General features: G+C 35.5%; 1 protein-coding gene across 1 annotated transcript; it reads right to left on the bottom strand.

Annotated features, from left to right (window-relative positions):
- Positions 1 to 2,188: 2,188 nt before the first annotated feature.
- On the bottom strand, positions 2,189 to 12,899 carry LOC132549976 (sphingosine-1-phosphate phosphatase 2-like). Its single transcript, XM_060213971.1, has 3 exons — positions 12,195 to 12,899; positions 4,569 to 4,658; positions 2,189 to 3,134 (listed from the first exon to the last, which is right to left on the bottom strand). The coding sequence occupies exons 1-3, from the start codon at positions 12,897 to 12,899 to the stop codon at positions 2,565 to 2,567; spliced, it is 1,365 nt and encodes a 454-aa protein (XP_060069954.1). The 3' UTR covers positions 2,189 to 2,564.
- Positions 12,900 to 14,852: the final 1,953 nt, after the last annotated feature.

Genomic DNA, 14,852 nt, shown 5'->3' with positions numbered 1-14,852 from the left:
GCTCATCGGTCCTTTTGAACAGATAAGTAAAAATGAAATACTTGTACATATCTCTTGAAAATAAATACAGGTATATGATACACATACAATGAAATAAAGTAAATATGGTGGTTTACAATAAAAAAAAATTGACAAAAAAAATCTGATTTAATATTGTAAATATTAACAAAAGTTTACATAAAATTGTGTAAATATAATTATATATGTATGATAGTGATTCTATTGTGTAATCTGTTCCTCTAGGGAATATAGGCTAAATACTCTGGTCAAATATCAGTACAGATAAAAGATAACACATGCATTGATCCAAGGCCAGTACAACTGTACCTATAAAACATGTGTTAACCTAAACCCAGCTCTATAAATATTTTAATTTTGCTTTGTAAATACGGTATGACATTGTCACATGTCAGCATCTCCTATGCTTATGTTCAAAAGCAAATCAAAATCAGACAAAAACAACACAAGTAGAATTTCCAATATTCAAAAACGTAGAAAATTTTATTTCAATGGAATTTTTTCATTATTTTCTCTCACGTTTGGTGGGTTTAGGAAAACATTTTATCGTGGCCTATAACTAAAATTAAAATTTCTCAAATTACATTTTTAAAAAAGCCAATAACAATTACAACAAAAATGAATGGTGTTTTGAAATGTTAAATGTACTGATGTGGTCCTCCCAAATGTATCACAAATAAACAGATTAAATAAAGTCACTTACTGTAAAATTGCTAATTTTCTTGGGGATTTATTTATCCATTTTGTGGGTACTTTTAGGACATGAATTCAAATGTCCACAAACTGTTAAAATATGTAATACATTGTAGTCGATATATTTAGCTATATCTATACATGAAGTTAGGTGCCCCCACTGTAATGAAATAATCTTTCAGGCTAAAATTTTAGAAGTTTAAAATCATTTTGTGATCTCTGGGTCAGGAAATAGCAAAATTTTGAAAACAATGAAAACCAAGCCCTATGAAAATATAGGATTTTTATTGTATAATGATGCACTCGTATCATGTGAATCAGGGATACAGTTCATGATCAATCACCGATACACATGGTGATGGATTTCTCCGAACAGATGAATTCCTCTTGTTCTTGAAAGTTAATCACTGCATTAAGTCAGGGATAATAAATAACAATTGATTAAAGTACATCATATTCCTTGTGATCCTGAAATTTAAATGTCGAAAGAAAGACGGTTTATAGTACTCAATGTGTCTTTATATTTCTAAATCTCCAACACACAATTTAATGCTTGGTCATATGCATGCACACACCATCTCATATCCCTATACTGATGCAAACTCTGTGATGAAGTAATAAAGGTAAAACAAGTAGTAGAAGTACAGCAGAAGAGCACTGACTTAATATAATTAAAAGCTATAATAATTTTTCAACATTAAGACCAAAATTTTTCTTTTTTTGCTGTGGTTCCAGGCACAGATGCATTTTAATTCTCTGCTTGTACAAGTTAATGGTTATTATATTAGTGTAACACAAATCTTATCACAAAATATCTTGATAATCTAGGATGGTTTTCAACACTGGGTCAAATATTATAGGTAACGATTAAGAGATTTCTCTATTTGTCCATAATTTGTAACTTTTGCTATCAAAATATCATCACAATTAACTGGCATTCAGCATAACATATTTGCCATGGAATATTATTTGCTGAAATCAAAGTTAAGAATAAGATATCTTCAAATCTCTGCCACATCAGGAAAATGTGGTTGACAGTTAAGCAAACCTAAAATCAAATATCTATGATTTATTTTCTTGAAAAATTAGCCTGAAAAACTAAAAAGTTGATTTTATATGGCCTTAAAATGTTTACAGTAGTTAGTATGATAACTGTATGTACTTTAATATTTTGACAGACAAGTGTGTTTTTTATAATAGCAATAAACATGTAGATACTGTGACCCTGATAACCATATTAAGATTAAAATGAGTATATCACAGGAAGAAAAGTCTAAAATTGATACTGGGTTGTACCCACGTAAACACAATCTACAAATACTATGGAAACAGTTCTAGACATGGGGAACACTGGAAACATTTACAAAACGTTTTAACTTTTCCCACTTTCTAGTTAACCAATACACTGAAAAAGTATTTGATATCTCAAGAAACCATAACAGAATGTATGTTTACTAAATAAAATATATTGCTGGAATAATTTTCTATCTTGATATTTCGTTTGAAAATTTCTTAAAATAATGTGGTGTACTGCAATTGATATCAAAATCTTTAAAAAAAAAAAAAAAAAAACCTTCAATGAACACCACAATAAAAACATACATATCCATAGGTATTTATTTACAAAACATTTCTGTACGAGTTCAGCCATCAACTTGTTTGAGGTGCTTATCTCCCTTTGACCAATGTCATTTGTAGCTTTTGTTCTTCATACCTCCAAGCATTTTTAATAGTTGTATTAAAATAAGCAAAAAAATCTAAGCGGTTGTAAAACTGTTCAATTGGGTTATATAACATCTAAATATGTGATGACCACCATGAGTGCATTTTTTCTGACATATAAATTAGAGACACTAGAATTCAGTAAAGAAAGCCTCTCTGTGGATACCGAAGGTTCTAAACATAGCCGGTGCTATAAAAGCAGCTCCCACAGAGATTGTGAAATAGGTGAAGAACTTCTGCGGAGTTTCCACTTTCATTTGTCGCTGAACTTGAATATTGTTTCTGTCTTGCCCGTACATGTAACACAGGAATCTTAAAGCTCCCCTCTTTGCGAAATGTCTGCCTACCGCAATGAGTGAGGCACCCACGGCAATCCGCACCAAGCTTAGTGCAACCCATTCTACTGTTGGGAACTTGATTGCATAGGGAGCTCCAGAAGGCACAGCATACATTAAACCCAGATTGTAATGTAACCAACATCCAAAGGAAATGCCACTCCCTATACCATGCACTGTGGCGGTGTCTCCTCGAGCAGTATTCCATTCCTTCACAGGTGGATACACGAAGCAGAGGATGAAGGATCCTAGCACTGTGACCAGTGGGGCAAGCGGGTGAGTAATCTGAAGATAGTCGAATGTCCCCACCAGAGGCAGTAGGACTGGCATAATCATGCAAGCAGTCAGGATCCCACATATAACATCCTACAAGACACAAAATTAACCTTACATTTCAAGTTTATGTTTCATCCTACAAAAAATTACTAAAATATCCTTACATTTCAAATTCATATTTTGTACTTCAACACACCTAAACAACCTTACATTTCAAATTCATATTTTGTACTTCAACACACCTAAACAACCTTACATTTCAAATTTATATTTCGTCCTACAACACACCTAAACAACCTTACATTTCAAATCTATATTTCGTCCTACAACCCACTAAACAACTTTACATTTCAAATCTATATTTCAACAAGAGATCCCAGAGGGATCATGAGGCTGACTATTGTTTGATCTTTATATGCTCCTTGAAAGTTGAATCTTTACCCTTCTTTTTTCTTCTCAATTTTTGCTCCTAATGATAAGACATTTGAATATTCCTTTGCAGAAATAAATAATAATCTTTACCTGCCAAATCCAAAATGGCCACCTGGAAGCCATTTTGTTTCTTCTGACCAGTTCCAAAAGCAAACGAACACAAGGAGAGATCAAAGGGAACATATGTATAAAATTTGAGAGATATCCATTCAGTACTTCTTCAGAAATAGCAATAACAATTTTTACTAGGATAAATAAAAAATGGCTGCCTGGCAGCCATTTTGCTTTCTGATCAGTCCCAAACTCAAATAGGCACACCTAGGGACGTAAATAGCCCTATGCATGAAATTTGAGAAAGATCTATACAGTAGTTCTTAAGAAATAGTGATAACAAACTTTCAAAATCAAAATCTAAGATGTCAGTCTGTTAGCCATTTTGCTTTTCTGATCAGTTACAAAATTACATAGGCACAACTAGAGACTAAGGGGAACCTACATATAAACTTTAAGAAAGATCCAACAAGAACCTTAAGAAATAATAAGGATAACAAACTTTCAAAGACAAAATCCAAGAAGGCTGCCTTTCCGCCATTTTGTAATTCTGATCACTTACAAAATTACACAGGCACAACTAGAGACCAAGGGGAACCTATATGTGAAATTTCAGAGAGATACATTCAGTACTTCTCAAGAAATCGTGATAAAAAAAAAATTCTTTACGGACAGATGGATGGACCACGGATCACGAACGTAGAGAAAATCTTAATAGCTCACACTCATCAGATGGTGGGCTAATAAAATGCATGAAATCAACGGTCTCTAAATAATTTTCATCAAAACAATTCTTTAAAAACTATCGACTCAACTCCTGTTCAAACATAGATTTTGTCTGAATATCTGTATAATGTATGTGTGTAATAAGTTCTAGGGATAACACATTACTTATAACCAGTCATGATCAGGGAACAGACTGATTAAAACAGCTGAAAAAGCAACAAGACACAATTTACTAAACATAGATTATATAAGGGTGGGCTTATCACTAGACACAGGCTTATAGTTGGAGAGATATGCAGTTCCTGGACAACTTACCAGCGCTGTATGCATCCCCAGATAGATTCGACTACAGCCCACTAATATTGTCCACACCAAGGCCACAGTTAGACCAAAAGTAAAGTTGTACTGAAAGCAAAAACAAAAAGTTGAATCATGTTTTATTTCATATTTGAAACAGTTCAAATAATATTCTGTCTACCAAGAATAAGTCACTCCAGACGGTAGATTAAAAGAAATGGATCAGTGGTACAGTACTCATGTAGGTAGACACTCCTATATAACTAGGGGAGTTTTAGTCTCCGAGGCTTTCCATAACCTGGATGCCACGTTTTAATTCAATTTGAATAGTGGCCAGTTCAATATATACAAATACTTGACGTTCTAAAATGATTTGATATATGAAAATTATCGAAATCAATTAAATCATGGACTAGTGCACCTCTCAATCTAGATTATGAATTTTCTTTTGAATATTTTGGATTTTTTTTCAGTCACCTCCTAGGCTTCCAAAATTTTGACCCTTAGTATTGCTGCCCAGTCCCAGAGAAATGAAACAGCTGCATGACACAATTGGTTCACTGTTTGGCTCTACTCTACCTCTCTAAATCTGTATTAAGACATGGTATCAATTTGTGTCTTTGGTACAATCTGTAGCAACTGTCTGAAGCCATATCACTTTAAAATATTCATCAGAGTTCCCTCTGTCTCTTACACCAGATGTTCAGATATTTTGACAGACAATTCCAGATATCTAAACTGTCTGGTCTTTTGTATGTATATATGTGTAGGAAACAGAGGAAATTTCTGGTATGGATCTATTCATCAAAATATCTTATTTCTGGGATCTATCTGTCCAAACATCTAAAGTCTTGTGTAAGGTGCTGAGGAAACTCTGGCCATGTTCTGGTATGAAGCTGTCCATCAAAATATCTAGTCTAGATTATGTAGGATCAGAAGAAACTCTGGCTATATAAAATGAATATATCTACATGATTAAAAATGTCATCTACAAAGTGAGGCATGCACTGAGAATGAACAATCCTCAGTGTCAAAATGCAAAATAACTAGTGACCATCTTGAAAATCTGATTCAGCTAAAAATGACACTGCTTATACATGTTGCAAAAGTGAAAAATGGAATATCCATTATTAATAATCTAAGACTGAGAGAAATAACAGACTGAGAGACAGACTGACAGACAAATGGACAGACTTATAGGCTATCAGATTGGCTGAAAGACAGACAGAATAACAGACAGAAGGACAAACTAAGAAATACAATGCTGTCTACAGAATGATGACCAATGGAAAACTAGTAAAACTACTTGAGATAAAAGTCACACAAGTGATGACACTTGAGCCAGAGGAGACAGTGTATATGGATTTTAAGAACACTAAATGTACATGTACACTTTCCTATATAAAGTCACCCAAAGTTTAGCTATGTAAATACAACTGTGATATTTCTAACAGATAAGTTGGTACAATTTACAGTTAAAACTATTCCAAATATTTTGCATTTGACTTAAATGGATACAATCAACTTTAAACAATAACCTTAGGGCAAGTTTCCCACAGGAACAATTAACACATTAATACCTGAAGCAATAATAGAAAAGTCTGTTTGTTATTAACCTAGTAATTTTATTTTTGATATCAGCAGTATTTTTCTACTGATACATGCATGTATATAGGCGGTGTAAACTTTTGGTACATAAAAACTCTATAGCTTATGTAGATATATGTGATCAGAGTAGATGACAGCTGTGTCATGTGTGTAGATATATTTTAAATACAAATGTGTATCCATACTTTTTTTACTTAGAAGCCAAAGGCGAAGGACCCAGCATGGGTTACACTACTCACAGTCATTCCCTAGTCTTACAATAGCCATATGGTAACTTGTTAGGGGACGTGACAATACAAAAGGCCTTGCGGCCTTGGTAGTCACCTGAGATAAGCAATATTGAATATAAAAGGTTCTAGGGTAAGTTTAAGTGTCACCAAAAAGAAATTGCAACATTGATGAAAGTAAGACTTGAAATTAGAGACAAATCTATCCCTTTTGGCCCTGCCAATCAGCCACTGGGGATCAGCCAGGATCAATATGTGCATAACATCAAGCTATCATCCTTTGCTCATAATTCTAACCAAGTTTGAAATATTTTCATTGAAAATTATGCTAAAAATGCAACTCTTTCTATATAAGCTAAAGTAAAATTTCCCTCCTCCCCAGGTGGAAATGTGAGACCCTGAGGCCATGAAATTCACAATTTTGGTAAAGCACTTTAATAAGCTTTCATCCCTGAAGAGCATTTGATTCTACCATATCTGGGTGTTGTGAAGAAGATTTTTGAAATTGGAGTCAATCTAACAGCTTTTTGCCCTACCCCTCAGGCCCCTGGGGTGAAGACCATATAATCTGATGTTTTGCATCATCTTTTGCCTGGGAAGGTTTCTGCAAAATTTCATGGAAATCAGTTCTGGGGTTTTAGAAAAGAAGTCAAAAAATTTAAAAGTTTACGGATGCACAAAACCAAACATTAAAAGCGATCGGTAATAGATCATCGTGAAACTTTGACTTAGGTAACCTAAACATTGAAGATTTTTGTTATGGGGTATAGTTTAGACAGGTGTCTAAAAAGGCATCCAAGGAGTACATTTTTGACAGATGTATACAGAATTAAGCTGATGGGGAATAGATTTGAGGGGAGGGCTATTGTATGTTTGTCCTGGACTGTGATACATGAAATTTAAGCAGGAACATAAAAAGTATCTGGATACTATTTTACCAGCATGAAAGTATCCAGATAGCGTTTATGCAGGAGATGTATTTTATGCATTTCATCGTGATAACTTCTGCAGCAGTGTGGACAGAGGAGGAGAACGGTATTACTAGGGTAACATCAGCAGTAGAGGAGACAGAGGAGGAGACTGGGTATAACTAGATTGCCTTCAGCAGTAGAGGAGACTGGGTATTACTAGGGTAACATCAGCAGTAGAGGAGACAGAGGAGGAGACTGGGTATAACTAGGGTAACATCAGCAGTAGAGGAGACAGAGGAGGAAACTGGGTATAACTAGATTGCCTTCAGCAGTAGAGGAGACTGGGTATTACTTGGGTACCTTCAGCAGTAGAGGAGACAGAGGAGGAGACTGGGTATAACTAGGGTAAAATCAGCAGTAGAGGAGACAGAGGAGGAGACTGGGTATAACTAGATTGCCTTCAGCAGTAGAGGAGACTGGGTATTACTTGGGTACCTTCAGCAGTAGAGGAGACAGAGGAGGAGACTGGGTATTACTAGGGTAACATCAACATTAGAGGGGACAGAGGAGGGGACTGGGTATTACTAGGGTACCTTCAGCATTAGAGGAGACAGGGGAGACTGGGTATTACCAGGGTACCTTCAGCAGAAGTGGAGACAGAGGAGGAGACTGGGTATTACTAGGGTACCTTCAGCATTAGAGGAGACAGAGGAGACTGGGTATTACCAGGATAACATCAACATTAGAGGGGACAGAGGAGGAGACTGGGTATTACTAGGGTACCTTCAGCATTAGAGGAGACAGGGGAGACTGGGTATTACCAGGGTACCTTCAGCAGAAGTGGAGACAGAGGAGGAGACTGGGTATTACTAGGGTACCTTCAGCATTAGAGGAGACAGAGGAGACTGGGTATTACCAGGATAACATCAACATTAGAGGGGACAGAGGAGGAGACTGGGTATTACTAGGGTACCTTCAGCAGAAGTGGAGACAGAGGAGGAGACTGGGTATTACTAGGGTACCTTCAGCAGAAGTGGAGACAGAGGAGGAGACTGGGTATTACTAGGGTACCTTCAGCATTAGAGGAGACAGAGGAGACTGGGTATTACCAGGATAACATCAACATTAGAGGGGACAGAGGAGGAGACTGGGTATTACTAGGGTACCTTCAGCAGAAGTGGAGACAGAGGAGGAGACTGGGTATAACTAGGGTACCTTCAGCAGTAGAGGAGACAGAGGAGGAGACTGGGTATAACTAGGGTAACATCAACATTAAAGGGGAAAGAGGAGGAGAATGGGTATTACTAGGGTACCTTCAGCAGTAGAGGAGACAGAGGAGGAGACTGGGTATAACTAGGGTAACATCAGCAGTAGAGGAGACAGAGGAGGAGACTGGGTATTACTAGGGTACCTTCAGCATAAGAGGAGACAGAGGAGGGGACTGGGTATTACTAGTGTACCTTCAACATTAGAGGAGACAGAGGAGGGGACTGGGTATTACTAGGGTACCTTCAGCATTAGAGGAGACAGAGGAGGAGACTGGGTATTACCATGGGTATTACTTTTGAATTCTTAATTTTCCAGCTTTCTTTCTTTTATCAATTGCATCAATATAAATAAAATGTTGATAGAACATCACAATATTTCTAGTGTTAACATTTATTACTGTTCATGTATTGATTGAAAGATATTTTATACATCAGTTTCACCAGGATATCTAAGTATACAAAGAAAGGACAATTGTTGCAGCTATGTTTTGTGATTAAATACTATTACTGTGAAATAACATCTTAGTTTTAAATAACAAACAGTTGTAGTACAGTATACATAGTATCATCACTATCAATACTTCACACTAACTATAGGAAGTTGATTTTTGAGACTATTGTATACAGAAATATTTTCACACTAGGATATTTTCACCCTTGTACCATTATTCATGAATTCACCTTACTTTCATTTCACTCTCTGGTGACTGTATAAAAGGATCATATTAAGAGAAACACACATCCACCCCCCAACCCATCCACCTTATATTAAATTCATCATGTGTTCATGCACAAAAAGCCCAAAAATTAAACAGGGGTGAAAATTTCTCAGTACACAGTGTTTCAAACACCTGAGACTTCTGTATAGGATCGAAAATGTTATGTTATTGGTGCACTGAGAGACCTAGACCTGAGCTGAATTTAGATTTCCAGGAATTTGTCCATTTTTAAAATATTTTATTAGTTACAGCCACAAAAACATTTCATAGACAACACAGCAAACATTCCATGAAACTGCAATCATTCTCATGTGGATACAACAGCTGCTGTCAGACATGGATTACAGGTAAACTTTCTTCGAACAATGACTGTGTGATATTGAGATAGTAACAGCTGACTTCATAACCAACTAAACCTACATCTATGTATTTGGGAAATCCCATTTACAAACAAGGTGCTAATTTTGTGAAAAATATGGCCACACTAGATGTATGGCAGAACTGATGTTCTCAAACTTCCTTTGATTTTTTCAAAATACTGACATTTGATTTTAACATACAAATGAAATGAGCACACTTCAGTTAAAAAATTTTTTTTCTTCAAATGATACACTTGTCAGAAGGTATTATACTCTTTACAATTTATTATACCAATCATCTTGACAATGTTGTTTAACTGGAGCATTGTTTTCATAACATTTGTTGATTACAATATTCTTCAAACTGGATGTAAATCATTTCAATAATATGTTAATCAAAATGAAATGAAAAAGAATTACTAGGTATTCATTTCCTACTTTTCTACAAACTGGTCAAAAGAAAAACTTTCTTTGAGTTGATATCCTTGACAATATGAACAAATAGTATAATTTTTGGAAAACAGTGTACAAAAATTGGCTTGAGAATAAACTTGTCAATTGTTTTCCAAAGCTGCAAACATTGATCTTACAGTCTGTGCAGTTTCAACTTAGAGCAAAACTAAGATAAATGCATCAATGTTAAACTATTTTTTCAAGCAGCTCACTCAGACATCTGTTTTAGACATTTGTTAACATTATCAAGACAGGTGCAGATGATCATGCTACTGGCTACCAAGTATAATGTCAAGTGTTTTACAAAAGCACTGAGGACTGATCAAGACAGTGAACCATTCACTGTTGGAGTTTCATTTTCTGAGGACTGGCAAACAGTTTTAAACTCAGAAAATAGCCTAACTTCAGGACAGACAAACAGATTTATTTATATGAATGTGTACATAACAGTACTAACAAATGGCTTTAGTTTCAACATCACTACTGACAAACAGATTTAAACTCAGAAAATAGTTCTAACCTCAGGACTGACAAACAGCTTTACCCTCAGAAAATAGTTCCAACATCGATGACAAATAAATTTACCCTCTAAAGATAGTTCTAACATCAGGACTGACAAACAGCTTTACCCTCAGAAAATAGTTCCAACATCGATGACAAATAAATTTACCCTCTAAAGATAGTTCTAACATCAGGACTGACAAACAGCTTTACCCTCAGAAAATAGTTCCAACATCAATGACAAATAAATTTACCCTCTAAAGATAGTTCTAACATCAGGACTGACAAACAGCTTTACCCTCAGAAAATAGTTCCAACATCAATGACAAATAAATTTACCCTCTAAAGATAGTTCTAACATCAGGACTGACAAACAGCTTTACCCTCAGAAAATATCTCCAACCTCTGAGCAAAGGAACAGCTGTAAGTTTGGCAAATGTAAGCTATTGACCACACAGTCATGTTGTAAATGTAAACATTTTATATACGTATGTGACCATGCCAAATATAATCTGTTGCCCACACAACCAGGTTGTAAATGTAAACATTTTATATACATATGTGACATCATCACCAGTACATATTTTCACAGTTGTGTACCTAATTCCCGACAACAATAGCTCTATATCTGGTAAATGCTGACCATATAGTTTGATTTCTTTAATCTAACCTTCTCAATATCTTGAGATTATCTATAGGCTTGATGTGGTTTATTTAAATTTATTGTGAGTGTGTGTAGGAGAGAATAATGATGAGAAAATCACTGATGGGAGCATTTAAGTTAAAAATCAGTGGGGAGTGGGAGAATCACGTTGCTCATGAATCATAATTTGCATGGGACATTCTCTCAATTTCACATGTCTGTATTTCCAGGCCATGATCTGTAAGCTAGCTCTAATCAATATATGCTTAGAAAGCATTATGAGCTATACAGGAGAGGAATAAACTTGTGAAGTATGATTAGATTTGAATATCTTTGTTTTATTCATTTTTCCTCATTCAAAACTATGGGGCCAGGGCCCAGTTCCTGAAGTGGTCACAAAAACTTTGAGACAGGAAATATCCCTATTCATGAATAACATATAGCCATGTACCCAGGTAATATGATAACCAAGGAATATTAGTATAAAATAGACCAGAAAATTTCAACACTCAGTATCAATTAATTGTAATGTAAGCCAGGATTGGCAGGAAGTGACTTTTTAAATTTCAACACAGACATTTCCTTGTTAGCAACTTGCCTATTCACATGGACATACCTTTATGTTACAATGACAGGGGTTACACCAGCTTTCAAAATTCTTTTCACCAAATCATAAATTTAGGAGTCAAATATAATTTAGGTAAAAACCATGTATAAATGATAAAGTTAACTGTTTCTATACAATATTGATCTCTAATTTCAAAAATTTACATATTTTTATTTGATGTATTGTTTTGTTATATCCCTGTTTGACCCGTTGTATGAAAAGGTTGTTTCTGGCCAGACTGATGAGCCTAATCAGTCCTTTTTTCTAAAGATGTGTAAACAGTTAAGAATAAATGAGTGTAAACAGGCAGACTTTGAGTTGTTGTGACAAGTCTGGCTATGTAATTACCTGATATTGATTGAGGGTCAAATACAATATTGAAAATGGGATGATAGCACCCACTGTAGAATGTGTTGATGGCATGCCATATTCAGAGACATATCTCTTCTCTAGATACGCCACAGGTGGTGATGCAGGTCGGGGTCTCCTGAATATATCCTTTGCTGCCTGTCCGAGGTACATTCCGACATGCCACACTATGACCATTTGTCTTAGTAGTCGACAGTCAACATTCCACATTAAAAATGGGAAAAACACCAAATAAAACTGCTCGTTCCCTAGTGCGGCGCCAAATAGGAACAGATAATGAACCAATCTGTTATGGATCCTATACGTTACCTCGTCTTTGTTATTTAACATTGATTCATTCGTTTGTAATCCATTTCGAACATGTCCATTTTTCACAAAACCATTTGTGGTTTGATGGCAAATTCCATTTAGTCTATTTGAAATTAATTCATTTTGTGATGTATTGGAATTGTTTTCTGAACAATCGCCCTGCTTGGCGAAACCGTTAGGTATATCTCTCTGTCGCAATTCGCAATTGTCCGAATGCTTACCGGCGTCGCCATTTTCAGTCTTCACATCGGTAGTCTCATAGCCATTAGGCCTATTTGCCTTCCGTATCAATGTTTCAATTCCACACAATTTCTGAAAGTCAGCCACATTTTTTGGGCCTTCTAAATACAAGAGCATGTTCTTTAGACGATCCATTATCAATTTTCCATTCAACTCCTTCCGCACAGCTTACACCGTCGTTTTAGTGGTGTGATGTGTGTGTGTGTGACCTCGATAAGCTCGTGACCGTGACAGTAACCGATCTTGCAGGGGAGACAATCCATTCAACACTCTGCATGGCTGAGTGAACAATGTATTGGGTTATTTATTCATAAATGTTCAGTGGAATAATTTAAATTTTCTAAACAAATGGGTCGTTAACGAGTCAAAAAGCCCGAAACTTCTTTTAAAATGGCCACTCCCCGTCCAGTGATTGTTAACCTAATCAACGAGATCCATTTAAGTCTTAATTTACAGAGTCGAAGTCGATGTTTACTAGTTGAGTGCATGTAGCACCGCAACAAAAAAATAGCGTTTTAACTGTGCTATAGCTAGTTTGCCGCTAAATTGTTTATTTATTAACACATTCTCTATGGTTAACAATGTTAAAATTGAAATTTTGTTTATCATGTTAAAATCACTTTACCAGGTTAAAGTTTTCTTGGGGCAGGTTTTTGACGTGAAATATGTCTTCCGTAAAATTACATTATAATAAATGAATGGACGATTTTTTTTATGAAATTGTACCATGGTCACGTACAGTCGATAGTTACCAGTGATCAACACAAAGGTGAGATACTAAGGCCGTTTACCTTGATTAGTACAAATCTATGCTAATTTTAGAGGATCGTGTGATTATAGAAACAAAGTTCAATTTGGTGTCACCAGGTATATGGACTGTGGCAGCAAAAACAAACAGATGTAATGAAATCAGACGGATTGACTGGTTACATAAGTTTAATTGACACCGGATTCTTAATTGATTTAGCCTATATATGATCAATTTTAAGGGTTTTGAAAAACCTTGGTTAGCAAAACCAAACTACTACCTCACCCTTCCGTATCCAGTTCCGCTAACAAACATGTTTTTCATTAAGGGTTATCACAAAAAAAAACAAGATGTTTTTGTCCTCTGATTTATCAAAATTTCCTAGGATTATATTTGAGTCACAAATAAAAAATGACACACTAGTTTCTCGGAATTTCTACTGTGCGGGTGTGTTGGTTGTAGTAGGTTGTTCGAGTCTGGTAACGCTTTGTCATAGATAATTGTATTGTCCTTGATATTTGAGTGCAGCCTTCGCCGGGAGTTTTAAACAAACCTCTTGATACCAGTGATTAATATGTGACTTCCTGTTTGTAGTATAAGAGCCTGCTAAGACGACGACGTCATAACCATGTAGGGGTGGGGGGAATCCTGAAAATATCTTTTCTGTTTTTTCTTCTTTTCTTTTCACTTTTTAGGCTGTTATATGTCATTAATAACGAAATGAAAGCATTCATAATTCTTCCAAGATTGAATCAAATCCTAACAAAAATATTTCTGATCGTGAACTATTTCGAAACATATATGTGGAAAACATGACATGATAAAGATTAAAGTGTATATATTATACTGTAAGATACCTATAATGGTTACTTGAATCGGTGACTAGGTTACTTATCACGTGGGGTATTTCCAAATTAGTTTGAAATTTTCAATTTCACAGTCTTGTCTTGGTTTCGTCTATTTTAAATTTAAATTACGGTTTATTTTACTCGTCCTATTTGTCCTATTTTGCAGTCAACATTTCTTCGTGAACGAGCTTAAGTACTTTCCCCGAATACGATTTGATATTTGAAATACGAGTGTGATTTCTTGTCAATTTATCGTATTTTTCAAGTGAACCGTGCAAGAAATTCGATACAGCCCGATCATATTGGTGAATGTTCTAATCTTTTAAAAAGAACACCAAATAATGGATAATTGATATGAAAGCGATAACAAAACGTGTGTGTTCTTTGAAACACAACCAAGTTTCCATACCATACTTTAGTGGTTTTCGGTTGTTCTCGAAGGAACAACGGAAACATTCGAGTAGTTAGCAACATGTATTACACGAGCAAAAT

This window comes from Ylistrum balloti, unplaced genomic scaffold, assembly GCF_031769215.1.
Source record: "Ylistrum balloti isolate Yb309-2 unplaced genomic scaffold, AGI_CSIRO_Ybal_v1 Utg370094, whole genome shotgun sequence".
Classification (NCBI taxonomy): domain Eukaryota; kingdom Metazoa; phylum Mollusca; class Bivalvia; order Pectinida; family Pectinidae; genus Ylistrum; species Ylistrum balloti.
This window is presented reverse-complemented; position numbering and strand designations above follow the sequence as displayed.

Excerpts from the sequence above, each read along its gene's own strand:
- LOC132549976 (XM_060213971.1), bottom strand. The coding sequence starts at position 12,899 with ATGGATCGTCTAAAGAACATGCTCTTGTATTTAGAAGGCCCAAAAAAT. Across the intron at positions 4,659-12,194 it reads TGACCCTCAATCAATATCAG|TACAACTTTACTTTTGGTCT; the intron begins GTAATTACATAG and ends TTTTGCTTTCAG. Across the intron at positions 3,135-4,568 it reads TGGGGATGCATACAGCGCTG|GATGTTATATGTGGGATCCT; the intron begins GTAAGTTGTCCA and ends TGTGTCTTGTAG.